The sequence below is a fragment of the Amblyomma americanum genome, chromosome 1 (genome assembly GCF_052857255.1).
Source record: "Amblyomma americanum isolate KBUSLIRL-KWMA chromosome 1, ASM5285725v1, whole genome shotgun sequence".
NCBI classification, from domain to species: domain Eukaryota; kingdom Metazoa; phylum Arthropoda; class Arachnida; order Ixodida; family Ixodidae; genus Amblyomma; species Amblyomma americanum.
In genome coordinates, this window is record NC_135497.1 from 304,599,897 (window position 1) to 304,626,008 (window position 26,112).

Below are 26,112 nucleotides of genomic sequence, written 5' to 3' on the forward strand. Positions count from 1 at the left end.
GGCCAACATACTAGGAGAGCATTTTGCAGAAGTTTCCAGTTCGTCCAATTACACAAACACGTTCCAGAAGCACAAAGCAATAGCAGAAAAACAAAAACTTCCATTTGCAGCAGGTATGCACGAGGACTACAATCAACCCATCACACTCCAGGAATTGATTAAGGCATTATCTTCTGGTAAAAAGACAGCAACAGGCCCAGATAATGTGCATTACGCTATGCTTGCCCATCTCTCTGAGGCTGCCGTGCAGGCATTGTTGAACTTCTTTAACAAAATATGGATGACTGGCAGAATACCTGAGGAGTGGAAGAAAGCAATAATAGTACCTTTTCTGAAACCCGGAAAACAACCAACAAGTCCTAACAATTACAGACCGATAGCCCTCACTAGCTGCATCGCTAAATCTTTCGAAAGCATAGTAAACATTAGACTGACCTTCACACTTGAATCTCGTCGACTCTTAGATTTACATCAATGTGGATTTAAGAAAGCATGCTCGACCACTGATCACCTTGTCCGCCTAGAAAACACCATCCGAGAGGCGTTCATCCACAAACAGCACTGTATCGGTGTCTTCTTCGATTTGGAGAAGGCATATGATACCGCGTGGAAGTTCGGCATCCTCCATGACCTAGCAGATCTAGGGATCCGCGGCAGGATGCTGAACTGCTTGAACGACTTCCTGACTAACCGCACATTCAGAGTCCGTCTGGGAGCAACTCTATCAGCGACATTCACCCAAGAGAATGGCGTACCCCAGGGATGCATTTTAAGTACGACACTCTTTATAGTAAAAATGAATTCTTTGGCCAAAGTAATACCTAAGTCCGTAATGTATTCAGTTTATGTAGATGACATACAGATAGCATACACTTCATCCAACATACTGTCCTGCGAGAGACAAATACAAATCACACTAAATAAACTGGCTGCTTGGGCAGAGAAAAATGGATTCAAGTTCTCCCCTGAGAAAACAATAGCTGTTTTATTCTCATTACGACGAGGCCTACAGGTCGATCCCAATCTGTGCTTGAATCAAACCACACTGCCAGTCAAACAGGAACATAAATTTTTAGGCGTCACTTTTGACAAGAAACTTACATTTCTGTCACACATTAACAACCTGAAAAAGAAAGCATCCCAAGCCCTCAATGTATTAAAGGTACTCTCGCGAAAACGGTGGGGGTCCGATAGAGCATGCCTATTGCAAATATATCGCTCTTTAGTGCGCTCCAAGCTGGACTACGGGTGTGTGGTATATGGTTCGGCAAGAGCATCCTACTTGAAACGACTGGACCCTGTTCATAATCTTGGTTTGCGCCTATCAACTGGAGCTTATAGAACATCCCCGGTAAAGAGTCTTTACGTTGAAGCTAATGAGCCCACACTAGAGGATAGAAGAGTCATACTAACATGCACGTACATCCTAAAAACCCGTTCTCTCCCTAAACATCTCTGCTATCCCATTGTTACCAAGTGCCCATCTAGGAGATTATTCAATAATAAACCACATTTTATCAGGCCACTAATATTGCGCTTTGAAGATAAATGTGAAGACTTAGCAGTGCTGGACGCCCTACCTAATATTGCACAAAGACATGAATATCTACCACCATGGTACAGCCTTCCTTCAGTGTGTGACTTCACATTGACACACGTAAACAAAGAGAAAATACCACACGAGCACATACTGCAAGAGTTCTTTGCATTACAAGAAAAATATGACACTTACACCGAATTTTACACTGATGGCTCAAAAACAGAAAGTCATGTCGGAAGTGCAGTAATTCAAGGAACAAAAGAAAAAATGATACGATTGCCACAGTATGCATCGGTATTTACTGCGGAATGTTATGCCATCTTTATAGCTGTAGAACAAATAGTAAAACAAAACATAAAAAATAGCATCATTTACACCGATTCACTGAGTATGCTAAAAGCGCTGCATCCTACAAACGCTGCTGAACCCATAATAGGAAAAATCATACATAACATAGTTAAAATTACAAAGCAAAAACATAACATCATATTCTGCTGGGTCCCTAGCCATGTTGGAATTTTAGGTAATGAGAGAGCAGATGCTTGCGCAGCACAAGCTAGAATTGGCCATATAAAACAAGTTAACATACCACAGAGGGATTTTTCTAAATTACTGCACAGTAAACTCAGGAATAAGTGGCAGATTGCATGGGACGAACAAACAAACAACAAACTACATTCTATAAAGCCTGTTTTGGGAGAATGGAGATCATGTACACATCAGGAGCGTTTCATAGAAGTTATTTTGTGTCGACTACGCATTGGACACACATACCTTACTCACAACTTCTTACTGACAAAAAAAGGCAAACCTCTCTGCGAAATGTGTGGCGATGAACTCACGGTAAACCACATTTTATTTGTATGCAAAGAACTGGAACAACTGAGGAAAAAATATTTCACAACATTGTACAATGAATACATCCCACTACACCCCATGTTACTTTTAGGAGATCAAGCACTGGTTGATTTTTCCAGCATTTTTAAATTTCTCAGAGAAGCCAATGTTTTATACAAACTTTAGATAAAAAAAGCGTAACCTTTAACAGAAGCTCTAACCGTGTGTTTGGCGCATCATAGCCTCAGTTGCTTTTGCGCCATTAAAATCAATATAACTAACTAACTAACTAACATCAAGTGTACAGGGGTACACAGAAGAATTTACAGCACCAAAAGAGCCTGATTCGCCTGGGTCTCTTTGGAGCATTAAACTCTACAGACCAAAACCTAAACCATAGTGTGTCCCTATATTAACCTACTGAACTAAACAAGACCATGCATGCATTCCAAAAGAGCACACTTGCCTTTTTCTTTTTGAGCAGGCAGTTGCGTTGGTGCATTCACATGCACATCCATGGATGACGCATAAATAACTCTGCTTTCTGTAATGTATGACATAACAGGCGACATTGCAATAAACAAACTGCTCACAAAAAATGTTGAAGACAGTGCTTTCCTTTTATTGCTCCCATTAAAATATGTCTGGATCTTTGTGGCTGTGTTGACACTTACCCAGCAGCAAAGAATCATCAGCCAGCAAGAAAATTGAATTCAAGAATTGTCTCACTGCTTGTAATGTGTTAACTGAAAAGGCTGGGTGACCTATGCTTAGAATGGAATGGCAGTATAGCGTAGCCTCTGAGATTTATGCCAAAAAGTAAGTGTTGGCGCATGCGTTTAACTTGAGAAATAGCTAGGTGAAGGCAGCATGTGTTTTGCTTTTCCGGCCTTTTTCATGTTAACTTGTGCTCAATCAAAGTGCCGTTAAGTCTTTTAGTGCAATCAATCCCATAAATAACATCTGCCTGGGTATATACTCCACCTGCACAAACTTCACTGCTATATCTTTCACGAAGCTAAAATATAAAAGTACAAAAAAATTTGGAACACCCTGTAGTATTGGTATTACATTGTTAGCACTCTAAGGCTGCTAACATTACCCCCATCAATTTCTGCACAAAAATTCACTGCACAGCCCTCATTCCCAGCTTTTTTCATTACCCATCCAAGTTCCTGTCCTGCACGAAGCTGAGAGAAAACATTCTTTAACGAAACTAACAATTCGATGCTGTGATACCATGGTGGTTTCACATGATTACCCATCAGTTCCTGATTTGTGCAGATATTGCAGTGATGGTTACAGCTAGTCCATCCACGAAATAGGATCATCTCAAACTTGCACTTACGAGATCGTCTTAATGCGCGACAGGCCCAGAGCATACTCTGCAGTGCTAAAGTCCTCAGTAGGCTGTCCAGCATTAAACATACTGAAAGAATGGTTTGGAGACACACTCTTCTTCTGAGCAGTGTTCCTCAACCTGCTCTGTGAAAACCACCTCTGACATCACAGCTCATTTCCAGACCCAATGATCACTTGGTCAATGCTTTATACTTTGGTCAACACTTCTATATCTTTAAAATGCAGGAATTGGAGCACTATTACTCTAAAAATTAGTTTGCCCTGCCAGCATGTGTTTGCCTCCACGCTTTCTTGCTCACTATTGCATTAATTCATCCATCAGTAAACCGCCCTGCAGTTCTGCTTCATTAACAACAGTGTAAGCACCAATAATTACAGGCAACTGATCAACACAAAAGAAGTCCAGATTCAACACCATCTTTGGACGCAGAGCAGATATGCATGGGGCAGGCGATTTTTCACTGTGTTTCGACGAGCTTAACATAGCCTCAGAACGAACGAGATTGATAAGAACTGCTACCAATAGTTCACTCGCAAAACTCAATTCGGTCAGGACGTATACGCTGAAGGGTTAGGTGCAGCGGCCTTCACGAAATGTAGAGTCCGAGCGCAAAGGAAGACAATGTTGGCAACGCCGATAGACTGACCTGATCAACCTCTGGGTCGTGGCTAGATGCCCAACATGGTGCAGTGCGTGCCTCGAGGAGCCTGTGCTCACAGAATGACGCTGCGCTCACAGGTAGGCGTGAGATACTTCTGCGACACGCCAGTGTTTGCTCCAAAAGCCCTAGAAGCGACGGAAGATCGCGAGGACAGACCAGCGTCTTCTTCTTTACCTCAGTGAGAGCTTTTTCATCGTCTTTCTCAATGCTTGCCTTTCACAGATCCGTGCTTTGCAAAATGGCTAACACTGTCAATCAATAAAACATGGAACCAGATAATGTGCTCACCAGACGCAAATATTTTCTGCATCAGGCTCTTCTGCAAGTCAATATTCAATGCACGAAGCTCTTTCACTTCAGCTTTCAGCGTCTCGTAATCGCCAGCACTGCATGCACAGGTATTGCAAGGCACAGTATCAGTGCCCCGTTCCCCCTTCTGCGCTATTTCCCGTTGCAGATCATTCAGCTGCTTTTTCACTGCCTGGAGCTCACTTCGCAGTGTGTCGCACGTTCCTTGAAGGCCTACAGTATCACCCAACTGCTCCTCAATGTCCTCCAGGAGCTCTGTATCGTGCTTCTTCTGAACCTCTTTGCGCATCTTTTTGGTCGGCTGCGCTACCTGCAATTCGGAATTTATTGAGAGCCACTACAATGTACTCACAGTTTAGCAAACCAAGCAAAACTGTGATACAGCTAAGAGAAAAAACAGAGTTGGGCTATTTTGCGACAAAATGACAGTAGAGGTATGATCAGATGCCTACAGACAGACGTAACATGACGTTATAAATAGTGTTGCATTGCTTGTATGAGTTGATAAGTCTAGAGTGACAAACTGGTGAAGCATATTCCATTCTGGTGTGAATGAATATGTCTCAATTCTTAGTTCTCATATTCGTCCACTACCCAATGATAATTATTCCATGGCTGCATGTGTATTTAAGGGCACAGGGTAGGCTGAAACAGGAAAAAATTTCATTTTTGGTTTTCTACTAAGAAATATTGAACCCTTTCTGAACATTATTTGTCACTTTCTGCCCTGCAGTAGAGCCAGAGGAGCCTGGTTTTTGCAGCCACGTAGTAATATGTACTATTTACTCAAGTAAAACTCTTGCCTGGGCTAGTTGGTTCATGCTTGAAGATGTAATATAAATGGCACAACAAACGAGGACAACGGTAGAGCACTTTTGTCCTTGCTGTTTTCATTACATGCCCTATTTCCTCAGAGCTTGAATTTAGTCACGTCTAGGCTATAAATTATGATGTGAAAAGCAAAACTGAGAACTTTCTTATGCTCAGCTGGACTTTTAACACCTGTCAGGCTAAGAAAAAAAGGCACAATGTGTATTTTACTGCATGCTGGCATGGCTTGCTCAGCACTTTTTCTTCCTTCGTTAGAGGCATGCATTTGTTTCACTCGTATGTTAGTTTGAAGTTCACCGTTGAATAATGTTCAAGGTTTGGATAACATGCACAAGGCTATTGTGGCAAAGTACTTCTGCAATGTTTGCTGCCAACAGAACACCTGTCGTATGCTTTGTATGAAAAACTGAGATTTGGGACAGATGGTGAATGAGCTTTGCGCATAAATACTCTCTCAAATCAGTTCATGCCTTAAAGTCTGCTTTCCACTAACTGCACAACCACAGCTTCTCGAAAAGTGTTTTCATGAGCGAACACAAAAAAAATTGCCTGCTAACCTTTATTTCCACTGCCCCAGCTCAAGTGCTTCAGTTGCCTGGGCTAGCAACAAATATTTTCCTTCCTTTTTATTATTATTTAATAAAACCACTTACTACTGCTGCTGCTGCTACTACTACTACTACTACTACTACTACTACTACTACTACTACTACTACTACTACTACACAAAATGCCCATGTGCCATATAAACACGTTATCCGAGAGTGCGCACCAAAGAATATCTTTCTTCAAGTGTTGTTCTCAGTATTGCAATCTTAAGACTCAGCACTCACATTCAGTGATAGCAGCACGACTCGAATTTGCATCCTGTGACATCGCCAGCGACAACCCAAGGCATCTAGAATACCACCTCGGTGTTACTGTGTCAAGCCGACTTAAACAAACCTAACAGTCAAACAGATGCTGTCACTCAGTGTAATGTTCGTAGTAAGTGGACTCCCTGTAAGCAGGCAAAATACTAAGTCTACCAGAAGTTCTGGTAGACACAGCGCCATGTGTGTCTATTTCAAGAAAGCAGACCTTACCACAGCGCTATCTGCGCTCATCAGAATGGTCATGTTCTTGCCAATACTGTTGTTGCTAACCGTCTGCCTTAGGGACAAGATGCAACTGTTCGTGGTTGAAGCGTCCACAGCACATAACGGCAGGTTGGCCCCCTAATCAGATTCCTAGCGGTACAGGAGTGCTGGCAAGATTTGTGATGTTGTGATTTGCACGAACGTAGTCAAGCAAGGCAACATCCAGTCAGCTATGCAGTCACGACGCATTCATGACACTGCACTTTCTAAATCATGAGAAAGCAGCCCCTGTTCTCGGAGCGTTAATGCACTATTCTCATCCAACATCAATTACACTTATGTATCCCTTTCAGTCTGCCATCTAAATAGTTGCTTGTGTTGCAACCACTTTTTGTTGCCTCCTTTGTTTTATAAAATACACAGTCGCACACTTGAGATTTTGTTTCTTGATAAGCCTGTTGTTACGAGGTGGCAAGCCAAGGAACAGGAAGATATGATGACAGATGAAAACATGATTTAATGGTTTGCGGGTCTAGCATGAGCACTCCGTCCCGCGCCACTGCTTTCTTCTTCATATTTGTAGCAGCAATATGACCTTTACCCATTTAAGCTATGATAAAATAACACTGAACTAAATTTCCTGTACTGCAAATTTGATCTAGGTTTATCATCAACAGAAAACATCAATTAATACTCTGAGATGCTAAGGTATAATTTAAATGTCCGTGAAAAATATGCTGCAGTCACAATACCTTTTCCTTGCTCTTTCGTTTTGAGGTGCTCACTACTACAGGCCTTCTGCGCCTGTTCGCTGTATAAAGCGCCATCTCTTCTTCAGTTTCTGCAACCGGGGAACAGTAATAACGCGTAACACTTGAAAACTAAGAATGGGTTAACAAACGAGAGGCTTTGTTGAAGAGCTTTGTTGAAGAAAGCAAAGAAACAAAATAGACATGCGACTCCAGTACAAAGACTAGACAAGCGGCGTTGGGTCGTTTCTTAACGCCTCTTCACCGCAGAACACTGCACCTGGCATGGCATGACACTTATGGCCAGATAACTTCGTTTCCTGTCGTTCGCTGCCGTGCATTTTTAGGGCTGGAGCTAAAGAAGATATCGCACGACATTCAGCGGATGGTGTGCATCAACGAGATCGTTTTCGCTTTCGCAGTTCGAACAGGTCCGCTTTGGTGCTGGGCGGCCAAGAGAAGAAAAACAACGGTATTCAACATGCTGTCTCACATGGACTACGAGGAGGGATGACCAGCTGGCATGGCAGGCGTATCACAAGTACTTTATTTATATCCGATAAGATTGCGGAGAGGGCGCGCCTCGGAGAGCATGCACGGGAAGATGCGAAGTGCACACCGCAGCAGCGAGTAACGCGAGACGCTCTGGCGGTGAACGCGGCCCGTTCGCGCATAGGTGTGTCGCTCGAATGAAGGTGCTTCGCTAGCATATAGTGGCTCGTCTACAGTTGTCGCTGGAGTATTAACGCAGAAATTGCACTGATTAAATCAAATACAACAAACGCATCACAACAGAAACAACCGGGCATGAGCCCCTGACGGCCACAAGTGTCAGGTACCACATGGTGCTGCTGAGTCGCAGATAGTTTCAACACCGTATCGTTCTGGTCATTTCCAGAACGGTGTCTAACAAGCTCTTATGCTGGTGATTACGTCTGTCATGTCGCCGACATGAATGACCGACTGCGACAGAACCACACCGAACAACTAGCTCACTTGGGCATGTGCTGTACTGGCAATGTTAAGAAAATCTTTTCCCGCACAGTTCGACTACTCAATGTTCCCATGCTTTCCTGCAGTGCAAACCTCACTTAAGAACAAGAACTATAGATTTCGCGTGGCTACAGCGTCGGCAGTATCGTGCTGTGTGGTGAAGAGGCGTTGAGAGACGACGCAACCTGCGACCCAGGAGCTCAACTTCAAAAGTTCTTTTCTCGCTTTAAACAAAAATTACTTCAATAAAATTTTCAGAAATAAAAGGTAATAAACGGTTCTATGTAACCCGCTACTGTTTGTATTTTTACTTGCAACATCTCAGGGTGAAATTAACGAGAGTTTTTGGCTTCAAACGCACTTTTTGCAACTTTAGTATTTTTTTTTTACTTTGCTCCACGCAGTTTCATCACCTGTAACATTTATTTTAGATACTACACATCTAGAGGAACAAAATGGTTATTTGCGAATTTCCGAGAGCAAGTTTATATTTAAAACAAAAAGTGTACATTTTCAAAATATTTTTGATTTTTTAAAAATACTTATGCTATGTAAAGCTGCATCCTCCGAATTATATCGAAACGGAAAATATGTGCAAATGTCAATGAAAAAATTTCTGAAGTGTTTTCTAAAGATTTGAACTTGTTATTAATTATTGAGCAGGGCCCGTTTTCTCGCCTTTTCTAAATATTCAAACTGCCCTCACGTCACGAAAATTTTTTGGGCAAAAATATTTCAGGCTTTCATTACGCACATTACGATGTTTCCAAAAATTTTTTTGAACAAATTGGAGATGGTCGAGCGCAACGTCTGGGACGTTTGGCGTGTAATGACCCACGGTGGTGACAGCGGTGGTGACCTTGGTGGTGACAGCGGCGCTGCCGTCGTCTCCGCGACGTCATCACTCCTGACCGCGCCACCTGGATACATAAAAGGAACGGACAGCCCCCGCACCCTTGGGATCTGCGGCCACTGGTGACACGTGTTAAGTTGCTCCTGCTTTGTTGTAGGTGTCCAGCTCCTGCCGAGTACGTCATCGCCTTTGCCGCTGCCAGTCAGCAGCACATCAGTTCAGCAATCTGCGCCTTATCGACCTGCAAACTAGCCCTTGGTGGTGACAGCGGCGCTGCCGTCGTCTCCGTGACGTCATCACTGCTGACCGCGCCACCTGGATACATAAAAGGAACGGACAGCCCCCGGACCCTTGGGATCTGCGGCCACTGGTGACACGTGTTAAGTTGCTCCTGCTTTGTTGTAGGTAGGGTTCTGTCTTTTTCTTTGTAGCTATATTTGTTAGTACATTGTGGCCGCTGATCCCGTTCTGGTCTGTTGGATGTTTGCAACTTGTAAACGCACCTTGCAAAATGGGCACTGATGTGAACACGTACCGCGCTCGCATTGGCACCTTTCTACCATCTTCACATCGTTGCAGTATATTAACCGTCCAAAGAAATGCCGCTTCCGCGCTACTTCAAGCTCTTTTACCACGACCTTCTCATGTACTAGCATCTGTATGCTTAGCGCTGCTCCTCCTGTCTGCTACGACAGCCACGTTGGAAGAAATCAAGCGCGATGTTGTTGACATTAAATCACGGATTGATGTCATTGAGCAGAATATGGGTGGCGTGTCCGGCATTAAGGAAAATGTCTGTTCTGTTCATGGGGCGATTACTGAAGTCAAATCTGTAGTTGCAAGCACAAGCAATGATCTTGGAAATGTAGTTGACGATGTTAACAATAGAATGAGGCGAAACAACCTGTTGGTAAAGGGCATGCCTGAAACAGAAGGCGAAGAGTATGAAAATACCGAAAGCAAAATACTGGAATTCATTTCCACCCACCTAAAAGTTAAACTGGATGCAAACGACATTGAACGAGCCCACCGCATCGGCCGGCATCGCGATGATTACAAGCGTCCAATCATCATCAAGTTCCTAAATTTCAAGGTAAAGGATGAAGTACTACGGATTGCATTTAACCTAAAAGATGTCGTGCCCAAAATGTGGTTGGAAGAAGACTTTTCATCCAAAATCCAACTACAACGAAAAAAACTGAGGGATTATGCAAAAAGTATTCGGAAGGAAAATGAGCGATTTACTATTCGGTTTAATAAGCTGCAGTTGCGTGGTGCAACCTACAAATATGACCCCGTTTTGGAACAAGTTGTGAAGGTACTCGAACAAGAAGCGCGCAGTCCTAAATGACCGGAAACTCAAAGCAAGTGGTCATCCGGCAAGCTTCGAGAAATTTCTGTGCTTCTTGCAAACTTCCGCAGTATTGTTCCCAAACTTGACACCGTGAAAGGCATAATTTTTACGTGCTCTCCAGACATCATTCTTGGCACCGAGACATGGCTAACGCCCGACGTTACTAACAGCGAACTATCACTTCCTGTGGACCTAACTGTTTTTCGAAAAGACAGGAAAGAGGGTAGGGGAGGAGGCGTAATGATCGCCATACGGAGCGATTATCAGCCATGTCCCGTCGCCTTTGAAACATGTCTTGAGCTGCTATGGGTCATGGTTCGGCTCAAAGGTGTCACATATATCATAGGTGCATGCTACCGGCCTCCAAACAGTCTTCCCGATTTTGTCGATCACCTGCAGGATGCGCTAGAATACATTTTCGCTACATACCCCCAAAGCATTGTACTCTTAGGAGGCGACTTCAATTATTCCGCTATTAACTGGAAAACGTCATCTGTCACTTCCGGATCGAATCGCCATGAATGTTCCCGCCTGCTTGATACAATGACAGCGTTTCATTTAACTCAGCTGGTACAGGAGCCCACCCGAGGTGATCACGTTCTAGATCTGTTATTTACAAACCTTCCTACTCATTCCCGGACCTACGTACTCGAAGAGATAAGCGATCACAGATTCGTCCACAGTTTAGTACCCATGTACGTTCCTGCCAAGCATATTACGACCAAATGCATCCTAAACTACCCGAAATGCGATCATAAAAAAATAAACCGCATGCTAAGAGACTTTGCGCATATTTTTCAAACCACCTTTGTAACTCGCACGGCAAACGAAAATTGGTTGTTATTTCGCGATAAGTTGAAGGAAATTGAGCATGCCTGCATCCCAAAATTACACATCAAAACAAGAACTGACTCCCCCTGGTTCACAAAAGATGTTAAGAAGTGTCTAAACAAAAAGAAAAAAGTGTACCGTAGAGCTAAGGAAGTCAACTCTGACAGCGCCTGGCAACAGTACAAAGACGTATCTGCTACGACCAAAATCGCCATAAAGAAGGCTAAAAACAAATTTTTTAACCACACTTTACCCCACTTGTTAAAAACCAACCCTGCAAAATTCTGGCAAGTGATAAACCCTAAGGGCAGCCATGAGATACCAGTATTGAAAGATGCGGACGGACGTGTGGCACCTCCAGAGGCAATGCCTGACCTATTCAACAAGCATTTTACAGAAACCTTTACAACCGAATCAGTGCCTTTTAATTGCCGTGAACCTCAACAACCGTTAGTGCTTCATCCATCAGAACCAATCATCATTAGCGCAGCTGGTGTTGCCCGAGCTATTGAGCGACTTCCACTTAATTGTAGGCCTGGTCCAGACGGTATCAATACCAAACTTCTTAAACTTACCGCGCACGTGTCGGCTGCCTTACTAACTTTAATATTTCAGCAGTCTAGATACAGGATGCATTCCCGATGACTGGAAAACCGCAAACGTCAGCCCAGTTTTTAAATCCGGTGATAGCACGTCACCGGAAAATTATCGCCCCATATTACTAACATCGATTTGTTGCAAGTTGCTTGAACATATCCTCTACTCAAACATAATGGCCCACCTAAACGCCAATAACTTGCTTATTGCTAACCAGCATGGCTTTAGGCAAAAAAAGTCCTTTCAAACACAGCTATTTGAGCTCTTAACAGATCTTCATGAATCGGTACACGAATTAATATATACTGATGCTATATTTATAGATTTTTCAAAAGCTTTTGATCGCGTTCCCCACATAAGACTAATGAAGAAAATTAACAACCTACAACTGCACCGCGATATCACCCGTTGGATCGGAGAATTCCTAAGTAATCGCTCCCAAAGCGTCAAAATTAAAGAGTACTCATCGAGCAGTTCACGAGTCATATCGGGAGTCCCACAGGGATCCGTTTTAGGGCCATTACTATTTTTAATTTACATTAATGACATAGCATCTAACATATCATCTAACGTGCGACTGTTCGCTGACGACTGCGTAATCTATAGAAGGATAGTCACCCCCTTGATGAAGTTATTCTACAGACCGACTTAGTGCGCCTAAATGAATGGTGCCAGCTATGGCAGATGGAAATTAATATAAAAAAAACAATGTTGATGACCTTTTCCACGCGCACTAATATACGTTCTAATGTCTACACAATTAATGAGAATACAGTTGAAAGAACGAATTGTTTTAAGTACCTAGGTGTTTATCTCAGTGCTGATTTAAGCTGGAACACCCACATAAATCACATCACAAACAAAGCATTTAAGAAACTGGGACTCATCAAACGTCGTCTATATCTTGCCAACCCCGAGACAAAGCTTCGCGCGTATATTACACTCATAAGGTCAGCTTTAGAATATGCATCTTTAATATGGAGTCCAAGTAGTGTTTCATTAATTAACCGTCTTGAGTCTGTGCAAAATAAAGCTGTGAGGTTCATCCTTTCTTCATACTCACCGTATGAAAGTGTGTCATTATTGAAGCAAACTATCAGTATTTCCGACCTTATCACTCGACGCAAGTTCTCTCGTTTATCGTTTTTTCATTCCTTGTACTACGATGGCTCCCCGTTCACGGCTGATCGCATCGCCCCTGCCCATCATGTTTCATCCCGGTCTGATCATTCCCACAAAGTGCAACCCATCTTCGCACGAACACTGAGATATCAAACATCACCCTTACTATTATCTATGGCAGAGTGGAACTCGTTACCGGCTGACATAGTTTCTGAAACTGAGTTATCACATTTCCAAACAAAGCTTTCATCGCACCTTGGCCTACAAAATTCACCGTGATATTTTCAGTATTATTGAAGCATTAAGTCTTATACGCTCAACCTATGTATCTTTCAGCGACTGCAGTGATGTGTACTTGCAATTTGTATATGTAGTTATTCTTTGTATTTGTTAACTACTGTGTGCCAATAATCTGTATTGTGTTGTTTTCATGCCCTCCTCCTATGTAATGCCCACTTGGGCCTTTAGGGTATTTAAATAAATAAATAAATAAATATGCGATTGTGGTCGGCCCGGACCCGGGTGCAGTGTGCAGCGCGAGCGTTTAATTGGCGACAGGTCACTACGCGCGCGCTGCTTTTTTGTAAATATGAGCAGCGCCCTGAACACTCGCCTGCGAGCAGCGGAAATATATTTACTTTTTTTTTCATTTTGTGCATGCAGAGCTCGCCCTTGCCCTGCTCGCTACCGCTCCTCTACTTCTCGCTATTCTCTCCGTCACTTTCGATTCCGCCGGTCGTAGCTCGGGTGCTCAATATATCTATAGCAATTGTCGCGGCAAGCAACATGACATTTTCCCTCGAAAACACCAGTAGTAGAGTCGGGGTCAAAAGTCTCAGGACCACGTGTTTCTCGAACGAAGCCGATAGCTATGCTATTAGCCGGCGGCTGGAGACCACACTTGCGGAGGTGAAAGTCAAAATTTTGTTCTTTCATCTCCGCAAGTGTTGTCTCCTGCTATAGGCTTCGTTTTAGAAATACGTGGTCCAGAGAATTTTGACCTCGGCTGTACATACATGTCATGAAATGAACCGCAATTGCTCTTTTGTTACATTGGTCGTGATCAAGAATGCTTCGCATAGTTATTGTGAAACTTATACACAGAGGATAACAAACCAGGGTTATAAAAGATTTTAATGCGCCACTTTCCGGCCAGGCGAATAATTTTCGCTCCGTAATATCCACCTTCGGTGGTCGAATCTCCACGCCAGTAGGCTTGGTATGTTGCCGCTGGATCAAAATCCGCCACATTTCTTGGGCTGAAGTGCTCTATTTCTCCATGTTTAACTACAGCTGGCGTCAAGTCACACAGATATTCAATTAATGCATACATTTTCTGTCGATTCAACTCAAACAAAATAAAATTTCAATGGCTGAAGTCGAGGCGCGCGTCGTGGTCGAGCTCGTGGGACTCGGGGGTAATGTAGACAAGTGAAATGTTTAGTATGGCGCGATGGCGTGCGGTCAGAGTGATCCGCTGACCGCAGCAGCCGTCCCAAACAAACGTCGCCCTCATCGCTAGCGTGCCATTGTATCATCGCTAGCGGAAACGCTTTTGTTTTTGACGTTATCACGCAATAAAAATTAGATATTATAGTAAGCTTGGAAACAACTTTCGGAACATCTGCCGTTCAGCTTGCTGTCACTGTTATGCGCAACGAGACGCTGAGCATGACGGCACCCGCCCCACTACCCCCTCTCAATAGTGAATTAGTAAATGATCCTAACATCCAACCACCAGTTATTGAATTTTACTCCAGTTACTTCTATATATGTGCATTTCCAGCACACAAAAGAAAAGACTTTTCAGAAAAAAAAGAAAAACATAGGTTGAATAATTTGAGGCGTTTTCAGACATATAGTGGCTACTGAGATTTAATATCTGCTGCGGGTCCTTGGTACTAAGATATTAAACTTATTTTTGGAATATGGCGGAGTGCTTGAAGGACTCTGGCACGGGTCGGCCCGGTATTGCACTGCCTCCAGGATTGGCCCAGGGCCTCTGGGGATATTAGCGCGCCTTTTTCTATCTTTGCTCTCCTATCCTTTAATTCTCCCACTTTCAGCACGACGTCAGCCAGCGTGGCTGGGCTTGAGCCAGTAGGCCGGCGCGAGCAATTTCCTTTTCTTTTTTCCTCTCAGCAACAGCAGCAGCAGCAGCTGGTAAGAGCTCTCATATAGCTATTACTCAAATCCGCCGCGGTGGCTCCCTCCCAAGTACCCTCTATTCGCACCGACGGGACAGACTCGTGAGGGGCCTTTATGGAGATTCCTTAAATAAGTTGCTGACACCTTCTATTTCCTCACTGTGCGCTTTTCTTTAGACTACCTGTATAGCCTCTCCAGAAGGCAGATGACTCAGGCGCACTTAGAGTGTTTGTTCCCTGCACCGTTGTATCGGCAACTCTTTCTGGAGTTCCTTGACACCAGTGTTTTAAAGTGTGTTAGGCGAATGTGCATTTCTTCGGCCGCAAAGACATTCTATTTTAAACTGCACACATCCACGCTGCCTGTAAAGGCATGGCTTCAGGCAAAGGAGATGCTTGCGCCATGGACAGTGATTAATTGCCGCCTATGCAATACACCAGAGACAATTGACCATTGCTTTATACTGTGCATTGGCGCTATATTCTTCTGGACATTTGCAACGAACAATTAAGAACATTAATTGACATCAAACCTTACAGTATCCGTTTTTTGCCTGTGGTGAAAAACTGTTGTGCCATATGATCTATTTATGTTGCTGGGACTATTTAGTCTCTGGCAGAGCCGCATAATGGACCGGCACGCCGAATCACCGCGGTCGTCGAAATCCTTGTTCCGTGAACAACGCGCATTGGTACGGGGAGTAGTATATCCCGCCATGGAAGAGCCGCCTAGCTGGCTCCCCTATCTGGATGCATGTGTGTGCCTCCCAGACTTTTGATGTTTTGGAAGGAGGGGTCAGGCAGGGGTAAGGTGGCCTGTTGTTTTGCAGCGTAAGCGTGCTTTGACTTTGCTCGCGACACTATATTCCCATGAAATAAAGAAAAAAAAATCAGCCGCGGTGGCTCAGTGGTCAGCGCACTCGGTACTGATCCGAAGTACCCGAGTTCGAACCCGGCGGCGGTGTTTCGGTGAAGCCGAAACGCACGCGCCTGTGCGCTGTGCTATCCACAGGTGGGCAGAATTATTCCAGAGCCCCTCCACAACGGCACTTCCTCTTCCATTTCTTCTCTCATTTTTTAAATGTATTTTTCCATCTGGCTCCTCCCATAATCATCATCAACGCGTGAAAATTTTTCCTCCTGTTCCCGTTCCCCAAAGCAGAGTAGCACCTAGGCCAGATATCTATTTTTCAGGCCAACCTCTCTGCCTTTCCTGTCAATAAACCCTCTCTCTCTTGTTTATCCCTTCCCTTACGGCGCGGCTCAGGTGCCCACCGAGATGCGAGACAGATACTGCGCCATTTCCTTTCCCCCAAAGCCGACTTTCATTACTCATAACCGCGTGTATATTTAATGTATAAAGCCCGATCAACACATGCTTTACGGCAGTCGGCGGTGACCGGACCAGCGCCATGCCTCGTCCGCCTGACGACAACTTTAGTGTCTCGAGCAATACGAGCAAATTTTGAAAGAACGTGTTTCAGTCTGTGTGCACCGAAACGTGGCCCGCTGGGGCGGGAATTTCATTGGGCTCAGCAGCTTTCGTACAAAATTTATCAAGAGTTTGTGACTGGTGCTGCCAGACATTTTTTTGGGAAATGACCCACCCAAATATGCGTAGTAGCAATAGTGGTTTTATAAAAGAAACGAAAGGAAGGAAAAGATGCACTCAACTGCTGTATAATATCTTTTGAAAACAACGCCAAAAAGGCACGGACGACACAGATGTGGATGGGACATATAAAATATTTTAAGCGCCGGAGGTGCAGCCGGGGTTAATAAAATTAAGGGACAGAAATTCAGTAGAAGTGCTGAGGGAAGCTAGCGAGAAAGGGCATGGGGAGACGATTGTGCTCTATATATTCACAATATTTACAAATATATAGAAAGTGAGAGAGTTAGTGGCGCTCGCGTACCAGTGTCAGGCGCCGTTCGAATTAAACTCGCGGGCGAGCGACCACTGCACATATTATTTATAACATATTAACGCGCACGTCGTCCTGTCGGATCGCGCTCGCGGAGCACTGCACAAGCAGCCGGAGTGGGTCTTCCGACCCCGGCCGGATCTGCCTTCAAAATACAGGGACTTACGTTTGTATGTGCCGGATTTAAAAAAAAAAAATTCGTGTGCGCAAAATACTGGTCTAATACTGGTAGATATTTTAAACTAGTTTACCTCTCTAGTTTCTACTGTACTTGTTCGTAGATTTCGCTCAAGCCCTTCGAACCGCACAGCCAAATCCATATCTTTATCCACTCACGCGCTCTGCTTCGAGATTTTTCGCTTTTTTGCTCTTTCTGGCGAGACATCTGCGGTAAGAGCGCGCAAAACGCAAACCTCAAGAGGCTGGCGTTCCATTGTGGCTTCAGCTGCATAATATCGCGATGGCAGGAAAGCCGCGACAGCGCTACAGACGCTACCTCGAGCAGGGAACCAGCGTTCAAGTTCCTAGACAAACTGTGGCCAATGCAATAAAAAGAGTCAGGACTTCAGCCATTGCTCAGGTAGGTGTGTCTTAGGTGCTTATGCAGGAGTCCGGTTTTCGTCTGCTTGTAATTGAATCGGGTTTTTCACAAAGCAATTACTGGCTGTGGTGCATTGCAAACACGAAATGTTTTGCGAAAGCACGGTATTTGCAGGTGGACACCACCGCCGCATACTTCAAAGTTCATTGCTTATACGCCTTTTTTCCCCTCGAAATCAACGGAGTGTAAACCTTGTGTTGGTTCTAACAAAAGGAAGGGCGCATTAACTGTTCGCTCCGCAGATTGAAGTTGAAGGCGGCGCACTGCAATGCACAGCACGTGTGTGTGCTGCAGTTCAACACGATGCGTGTTCGGCTGCAGCGATAGCGTAGCAAGAAAAATTTCTGGGGGCACTTTAGCGATCTAAAGTGCGCGAGGCGAAATCCTTTCCATGCGACTTTGCCGGTTACTGTTGCTGCTTTCGTGAACTACTAATTAATCGTTAATTAACTACTAATTATCGGTTGTCTAACAACTAATTAGTGGCTATTCATCTGCTACCTACTAATTAGGGGTTGGTTATCTATTACAAAGTAATTAATGGTTGATTCACAACTAACTGATAATGGTTAATTACTAACTATTCAGTAATGGTTGATTAATCATTTCAAGTGAATATTTATTAATGACTAGTATTAGTTACTAGATATAACGGATGCCCGACAGATCCATGGCCGCGAGTATAAGCCATTAAAGGCTTTCATCTTTAAAAAAAGCAGTATTAGCATAATGGCCTCGCGCAGCGACCTTTTTTCGCTCCAACCATTAAGATTTCCCAGAAAATTACTGTTGCAGAATTGTTCGCGCCACTGTGGGTTTGACTTTCACTCGTAAATATTGATGTGATTTCTTCTTCTACCTCATTTTTTCTATGTTAGTTCCCAAGGTGCATATACAAGATATGATTTTGCCAGGCACTGAACGTCCGGATTAGTGCTTTTGCACTAATATATGCTGCAATTCTAGGCCGTTATTAATGTAAGCACAGTGGAGCTGAGCTTGTTAGCTTCGTAGTGAAACAAAATGATGTCCCAACAAAGTCATCAATTGACTGACCTATGTTCTTGAGCATGATCAGCAGAATTGACACAGGCTGTGCCCAAACTTTTTTAATGCTCTTGATACTCCTCGTGTGTGCATATTTACAAAGTTGCCCATTTCAATGGAGGTTTTATATGCATTAACAAATGTAACTTTCAGCAGTGCAAAATAGAAAAAATACACGCAAAAAGAAGAACATTTAAATAAAACAATAACTAAATAACTAAACAAACTTAAGTCTTGTCCTCACTCAAGACATAGCTCTGTGGTCCCTGTACTTATGGGTTTTCAGAAAGAAGTTTGCATGACTTGAATCTCTAATTAAGCCATGGACTTAACCAGGGCTATGAGTGCACATGAAAAAATGGCTTCTTAGGGGTTATGGTACTGATGGCAGCGTGCACTTGTGTGTTCAATCAATATTACCCACTTACTCGGGATCGCAGGGCATTCGAACTCAAACCACTAACTCATCTGATATATGTAGTCAGGAAAATGTTTAGAAAATGTTAGATTGATGGTAGGCTCATGTACTCAATTTTATTTTCACATTGCATGTCTAATAACGTTACCGGAGATAGAGTGGTATGCTATAGAATGGGAAACAGTAAACAGTGACAGAAAATTTTGAGTACCTGTAGGTGCCACTTCCGCGCACTCTATTCCACGATTAATAAACCATTTTTTACCGATTGTATTAGTCCATGGACATCTTGGTGCTTAAACATCTTGCTGAATTCATTAAAACAACATTAGAACTAGCTGTATTCGTTAGTGTTTTTGCTGTATAGAGCTGGCTGAAATCACTCGGTGCTCATAAGAAGGATTTTCTTTCAGCATGGCTAGAGCTACTTCACTGGAAACCTTTTTTGGGTTCATATGGTTTGGGAAAAAAAGTGGACGGCTAAGGAGAAAAACTAAATAATCAGTGCACGCCTGAAACAAAGCACTTTGTTCAAAACTATACTACCTTGCTGTTTGCTGAAGTGAAGTGAAGAGACAAATTTAAATTGTTCTTAAATTGTTCTAAAGATGTTTATTTTTATTTTCAGGACAATCAGAACCAGTCCGCTATAGGCTCAAGCCAGCATGAAAGAACTGAAAATGAATCATCAAGGGCCGACGACATTGAGGGCTCAAGTCCAAGCTAGGCAAGCACAACGCAAAGTGATGCCACTCAGGAAGTGCTTCCTGCTTATGAAGCTGACAGTGCTGAATCTACCAGTGATGGCCAAGACACGGACAGCTGTGACCGAGAATATGTAGAATGCAGCACTAACAGTGATGTTGAGGAACGTGAAACTGACAGTGCAGATGACTTTTCTGATGCTTCTGATGACTTTGAAGCGTACCTTGGGAAGCTTTCAAAGGAAACGCTGCCACATGTCAACAACCAAAGCTCAAGCACTGCTGTTAGTTTTGGCTTATATTGTGACAGCAGGGCTTACCTGGTCACAGGTTAAAGGTCTTCTGACACTTCTTAATGCCCTTTTTGGGGAAGCAGTTGTGCCACAGTCTATCTACTTGCTGCGGAAAATGTGGAAAGACAAAAAACAGGCACCGAGGTTGCATTTATTCTGCCAGCGTTGCCACGAGCATTTCGGAACTACCCATGACATTCCTGTTGACAGTGAATTTACTTGTGGTGGCTGCAACTTAAAGAAAAGTGTGAAAAGCATAATAGAAATGGGAAGCTTTTTCATCATTTTCGACATCAAGAAACAGTTATTGGATTTAATCAAGCATTATAACTTCATCCTCTTTGAAAATCTGCAGAGGCTTTCAACTGCGATACGAGAGCCAGGAATTTACAAAGATGTGACTGATGGTGACCTGTATCGGAGCATTCGGCGACAGCTCAATATGTCATGGAGTGATGTCACAGTCACATTTAACACCGATGGGGCACCTGTGTTTGAGTCGTCAAAAAGTTCAATCTGGCCTATACAATTAATGTTGAATGAACTGCCCGTGGAACTTCGGTGTAGAAACGTGACACTCTCAGGGCTGTGGTTTGCAAAGGAGCATCCGCCTATGTACATGTTTATGCGAAGGTTTGTTGATGAGGTTAACAATATTGGAACAATTGTGTGGTCCCATGGTGGAAAAATTGTGAAGTCTGCGGTACATGCAGTTCTGTGTTGTGTGGACTCACCGGCAAGAGCGTCCATCCTCAACATAAAGCAATTTAATGGCTATTATGGGTGCACCTGGTGCCTTGAGGAAGGAACATGTGTTGATGGTAAGTTTCAGTGACTGTTTCAAAGGTGGTTTGTTTCATAAGGGGCCCACGGTAATACCGACTGACAGTTAATTAGTGTCGAAATGGTATTATGAAGGTGCTAAAGTAGTGCTGAGTGAAACTAAATCATTGAATTAAATGTATAAACAGGGTCATGAATATAGAGCTACTTCCTGACCTTAAGTGGCTTAAACGCTGTTCCCAATGTAGAATATCAGGTTCAAATAGGTGAATGTACTGTTTATTAAAGCATAATACGTTTAGAGTTTTGGACAAGCATTGGGTATGTAGTTGGTGCTAGGCTGTCAGATTTATATGTGGCACTTGTATGCATTACATCTGAGTTTAATTCCCAATGCAAGTTGAAGGTTCAGGCTGAATTTTGCAAGCCATACATTATCACAGAAAGGGAACTGCAAACTATGCAACTTTTGCAGGCACGGTCAAGTACCTCTACCGTGGGCAGCTAGCCTGTGAACGGACACACGGATGTGTGCTGGAGGCAATGCGGCAAGCAAGTGGACTGGATGCAACATTTGAAGGCTTCAAGGGGCCATCTCCACTTCTCAGACTGAAGGGCCTTGACCTTGTATGGGGCCTACCGCCAGATTACATGCATTGCGTACTTGAGGGCGTGACAAAGCAGCTGGAGGAACAGGGGCTTTCAGTTACTGGTACAGCCTTCTACATCGGGCGGCATGTGAGGCTTTTGGATTCTAGACTATGCACAATTAAGCCTCCAATCAATTTCTCGAGGATTGCACGACCCCTCTCGGAGGGTGCTTATTGGAAGGCAACTGAATGGAGGTACTGGCTTTTGTTTTATAGTGTTCCATGCTTGTCGGATCTTCTGCCTCGACCATACATGGTACACATTGCGCTCCTCGTGAAGGCACTGTTTCTGTTGCTGCAAGATACTATAAGTGAGAGTGACATCTCTACAGCTGAAGTTTTATTGCTGTCTTTTGTACAGCAGGTAGCTAGGCTCTATGGTGATACAGCAATGACGTTTAATGTTCATCAGCTGCTGCACCTGCCTAAAGCCACTCGAATGTTTGGCCCATTGTGGGGCCTTTCCACATTTCCCTTCGAAGATGAAATTGGCCGCACTCTGCGGCTTGTATCAGCAGCCAAGCTGGTGCCTATGCAGGTCGCTGAACGGTGCATTATGCACCAATTCTGTCGGTGCCTGGAAAGGAATTTGGAACTTCCAGCTCATTTGGCTTTTGCCAAGAAAAATATTGCCACTCAGCACACAAGCAGCCACCGAACATGTGCTCTCGGTGTGCCGCACCCTGTTCCAGCATTTCCAGAGCACCTGATAACAATTTTCAGTGCACGCTTTGGCTGCATCCCTCAAATGTCAAGATACTTTCGAGCTCAAATTGGCAGCATTATTATACATAGTTCAGATTATTCGACACCAAAGAACACCTGTTCTGGTTATGTTAAAATGGTTGATGGCGCGTATTGTTATGTACTCGGAATTTATGAGATTGCAGGCTGTCTATATTTCCACTCCCAACGACTGCTTGCTTCACCGCTTGTATTTGATGTGCTGCATATAATACAGTGTCAGCATCCACCTGCTGATCAGAATAATTGTTTGTACCGTTTTGATGATGTGGCTGTGCAGTGTGTTTTTTTTAATGTTAATAATCTTTCGTACTTGTGTGAAGTGCCAAACCAAAAGGAAAGGGACTGATATGGCAATGTGTATGACGTACAGTTCATGAAGGTAGTTTCAGTGTAATTTTTATTTTTGTATTCCTTATAAGCAGCTCCTCAGAATCAACTGTTTTCATATTTGTGGGCCGTCATTCATTGCAGTTAGCAACAATTACGCCAGATCTTCAGTGTGAGGGAAGGCCATTTTATATTGTCACATGGTCAAAAGTTCATTGTCAGCTTTAAATTGAGCGCAGCCAAGAGCAGAAGGCATCATCTTGGACAAGCACCGAGCAGGCTTGTTGCTATGCCGCTGCCGAGTCACTCTGTTCTTTATGGGTGCGAGTCAGCCCAATAAATAGTTTCTTTTAGAAGCCTTTTTGCTGTCTTCCAGACTTTCAACTGCCATTGTAACTACGAAACAAATGTGAATGTTTACTTTATGCTTCAAAGTATTTAGTGCAAATATGAGAACACATTGGCACTCAGGCTGACATGAAATCCATTGATTGCATTTTTATGACAGAAGGATATGCCCAGCCTTGGAGCCTCATAGGATGATTATGCTTTCTCCTGTTTGATTTTTGTATGTTTGAAATGTTTGCTGCTTTTCGGTATAAAGAATGTATTCTATTCATTATCATATTTTGCTAGCATGTCTTTTCAGTTTCAGCATGTTCCTTTTTCACAATTTATTACTCCCTGTGCTTTGTTGTTGTCGAACATGTATAATAAATCATATCTGTAGGTGTGATGACAACCTCGAAACGGAGTGCACTTAATTTTGAGGCATATATGTTCCATGGGTGCGAGTGTGTAACCAAACTAGATCTGTTATACTGCTGTGGATGAAGTTGCTGTACACCTAGCTAGCTACAGTGATACAAAAAAATTTTGGGCGAATACCCCTCAAATGAGGCTCTAGCCAATGGTGCATGCTGGCCGTTAGGTGTGATGCATACGGTTAATCGGGCCCGCTCCCCTAGTGTGACACATAGCAGGGGGCTGGGCAAGGGGTAGCCATAAATCTGCATATGCCAGTGCGATCTTGTTACATGACGCTGTACCTGTCACGTAGGCAACTTTAATGTTTTCAACGGGACACATCGCCTGAGCGCGGAGTGACTCGATCGCTTGCATGGCACACGCGATTAACGAAGCTGTGCGGCTCTGCATCGATCGCCTCGGGGTGACTTCGATGTCTGCACTGCACGGCTTCGACAGCGCGAATGTAGAGCGCTTGCCTGCTTCGTGAAAATTCTCGGTCGAAACGTCGCGCCGCGGCCTTATCTCCAGGGAAAAAATGTCGAGTTGCGGTGTCGTGTGGAACGAGCGGATGTGCATTCGCTGCGTTCTTGCCGCGCAGTAAGCCAGCTGGGCGCTTCATTTAATAGAATCTCCGACTGAATCGCGAATTCTTCATTTCTTCATGAAAATCGGTGCGCGTCTGCGGGCTCTGCTCGATCGAGCCCGAGATCGGGACGAGAATGCATGCGGCATCTGCACCTTCCCAAAAAAAGTGGAGGGAACGTGCATGTGCGTAGCATATATAGCTCGCCCGGCCGTGTAACCACTGCGCCGCACACACATGAATGCGCGTGTACTCTTTGGAATTGAATGAGCCCGTCGGACAGCGCGGATTCACTGCATCCATGGAGTGACCAGACGAAGGATCGAGCCTATAGATAGTGTCAATACCAAAAATCTTTTTTCTTTTTTGCGCGTAATGGGCGCAACAAACGCTGTGGTGTGCATCTTAATGCAGCGGCTTTAAAATTCATTCGCCTCAATCGCAATTCTTTGGAGATAAAACTGCGCATGAGTTCGTGATGCAGCTGCATCACGTCGCGAGCATGCATGCTGCGAGGTCGGAATCGTCTGCGCCGTGAGCGAATGAAGAAAAGCCGCCAAAGCTGGGTTGTCGCCAATGCACATGGGCGGTTTCATATATGCGCTTCACGAAACGCAGAGGCCTGCCTCAGTAGAAGTGCTCCAATAAGGCACGATCGATTATTTGGGCTTGCACGCGTACATTGATATACACGTACGCTTGGCCAGATAACTACGGTTGTCAAACATGATCGAGACGCTTACCGTGCAATATTATTGTTATACGAAAACGATCGAGCCAGCGGAAAAAATGTTAAAAGCTGCAGCGCACAATATGAGATCGCGTAATGTGCTCTACCGCGATCCATATGCTTTCCTGAGCTGAATAATTTTTATGCTCTGTACCGGAAGCACGCGTCTGTTTGCGCGTGCATCGCGCGTACGTGCTTAACCCCCACTAATTTCGCTTGATTGCCAGTATAATCTTCCGCCGAAGAGAGCCATGCAGACGGAGCTTCATGCATGCAGAGCTTTCAGAACGGCGCCCGCAGAGACAGCAGCTGCATGCAGGTTTTTGAAGGACCGTCAGAGTCACGCCGGGGCAAACAGGGCTGCTCCTTCAGCACCCTCAGACTCGCGCCAACGCAAACAGGCTCCAATGGAAATGCCTTCAGACTCGCGCCAGTACCAGCAGGGCTCTAATGAAGATGCCTTCAGCACCTTCAGACTCGCACCATTACAAACACAGCAGCCAATGCAGATTCCTTCAAGACCTTCAGATTCATGCATGTGCATGTAGAGATGCAGTCAAGAAGTGCTGATGGACAGACAGGGATCCTGTTGGTCTCCTGAAGGCATTTTGAAGGAATTTTTGACTGGGGATCCTGCTCTTGCTGAAGTTGCTGACGTGCAAAAGAAAGTTCTGGTGGCGAATGCAGTTCCTGTCCAGGAGCTGATTCCTCTTTGGCGTACAGGTGCTCGTTCCATAGCTGTGTCAGCTCCTGCTGAGCTCGTTGGGGTTGCCCTGGCTCTGGCGGTTGTTGAGGTCGTGAGCGCCATTGGATCCTGTGATTCGTCGCACCAAGGGCAAGGTGGAAGATTAAGCGGTCTTGTACAAACACAATTAGCAGAAATACTTTGTAAGATTTTGAACCAGAACGCGACGATGACAGCGAAACCTCCAGGCTGTGATGCGTCGCTTGCAGCGGTTGGGACTGTTGCGGTAAAAGAAAAAAAGGCGTGGCAACAAATCGAGTTCGTTGGCTGACGAGCTGCGCCTCCACAACCTGTTATTCCCGAAATAACCTTTAAAAGAGAATGAATTGAAATATCAATGCGAGAGCATTATGGGACTCATGGGAAACAAACCTTTGTTGTTGTCTAGGTTGAACAGTCGAAAAACTCCAATGACGACATCAGCATAGCTGCATAGCAAGCACAAGAGATTAAACAGAGGACTCATTGTATAAGTAGGCACCCAGTAGCAAGTAGGGTGAATCGTTTAGGGTAAAGCCCTCCTGGTCGCATATACCACATGAG

At 44.2% G+C, this 26,112-nt stretch overlaps 1 protein-coding gene across 6 annotated transcripts in view; it reads left to right on the forward strand.

Annotated features, from left to right (window-relative positions):
• LOC144115314 (uncharacterized) overlaps positions 1–23,488 on the forward strand; it is a 259,667-nt gene extending 236,179 nt beyond the window's left edge. For 3 of the 6 annotated variants that reach the window (XR_013311356.1, XR_013311352.1, XR_013311355.1), the window contains exons 5-7: positions 9,373–9,620; positions 19,886–21,075; positions 21,513–23,488. Coding sequence is in view for 1 of the 6 variants with exons in the window: in XM_077649646.1 (XP_077505772.1) it covers positions 9,373–9,589 (217 nt within the window). In the remaining 5 variants the exon portion in view is untranslated. Of the gene's footprint in view, positions 1–9,372; positions 11,915–12,060; positions 17,772–19,885; positions 21,076–21,512 lie in introns of those variants that run through there. The other 3 variants (XR_013311353.1, XR_013311354.1, XM_077649646.1) reach the window with 3 other exon arrangements.
• Positions 23,489–26,112: the final 2,624 nt, after the last annotated feature.